The sequence below is a fragment of the Octopus bimaculoides genome, chromosome 30 (genome assembly GCF_001194135.2).
Source record: "Octopus bimaculoides isolate UCB-OBI-ISO-001 chromosome 30, ASM119413v2, whole genome shotgun sequence".
Classification (NCBI taxonomy): domain Eukaryota; kingdom Metazoa; phylum Mollusca; class Cephalopoda; order Octopoda; family Octopodidae; genus Octopus; species Octopus bimaculoides.
The window spans coordinates 7,863,852-7,864,695 of record NC_069010.1 but is presented as its reverse complement, the minus strand read 5'-3'; the positions used below and the strand labels follow the sequence as shown (position 1 = coordinate 7,864,695).

Sequence of the window (844 nt, the reverse complement as noted above, 5' to 3'; positions counted from 1 at the left end):
TAAACACTTGGATTATATATATATATATACCAACTTATTACATATTAACCTATCTGTGTGTGTGTGTGTGTGTGTGTGTGTGTGTGACAGTTTATCTAGAGAATATTTTTGTTGCTAGAACGGGTTTGACTTACTTGTCACCTTTGTTAAGCAGTGAGACATTGACTTGACCCAGAATGACACTTAAGTACAACCTAAAAAAAACAATAAAGAAAAATAAATATATATATATATATATATTAATAATGATAACAACATATTCGTCACACAATACAACAAACACAAACACATACCCACATGTAAATACATTCATATTCTTTTATATTTTTTTAACCACTGGACTATGGTCAGGCTGGAGTACTGCCCAGAAGAAGTTGATTAATCTAATTAATTCCAGTATTTAGTTTTTTTAAAGTTTGGTACTTATTCTAGTGAGCAGGGATACAAACAAACCAACACCAGTTATCATGAACGTAGAGACAAACACTGAGATTCACAAACATACATGCATATATGTATGTATGGTGTATGTATATTTCTATGTATGCATGTATGTATATCTGTATGTATTTATATATATATATATGTACGTATGAATGTATTTCTATCATCATCATCGTTTAACGTCCGCTTTCCATGCTAGCATGGGTTGGACGATTTGACTGAGGACTGGTGAAACCAGATGGCTACACCAGGCTCCAATCTGATTTGGCAGAGTTTCTACAGCTGGATGCCCTTCCTAACGCCAACCACTCCAGGAGTGTAGTGGGTGCTTTTACGTGCCACCGGCACGAGGGCCAGTCTGGCGGTACTGGCAACGGCCACACTCGAAATGGTGTATTTT

The 844-nt window shown here is 36.0% G+C and overlaps 2 protein-coding genes across 3 annotated transcripts in view; one reads left to right on the top strand and one right to left on the bottom strand.

Annotated features, from left to right (window-relative positions):
* Nucleotides 1-844, top strand: part of LOC106872908 (papilin) — a 151,893-nt gene that overhangs the window by 123,968 nt on the left and 27,081 nt on the right. The window lies entirely within an intron of this gene.
* LOC106876350 (ion channel TACAN) overlaps nt 1-844 on the bottom strand; it is a 19,469-nt gene that overhangs the window by 5,453 nt on the left and 13,172 nt on the right. For both annotated transcript variants that reach the window (XM_014924850.2, XM_052978045.1), the window contains one exon: nt 135-194. In XM_014924850.2, the coding sequence (XP_014780336.2) occupies nt 135-194 (60 nt within the window). The remainder of the gene's footprint in view (nt 1-134; nt 195-844) is intronic.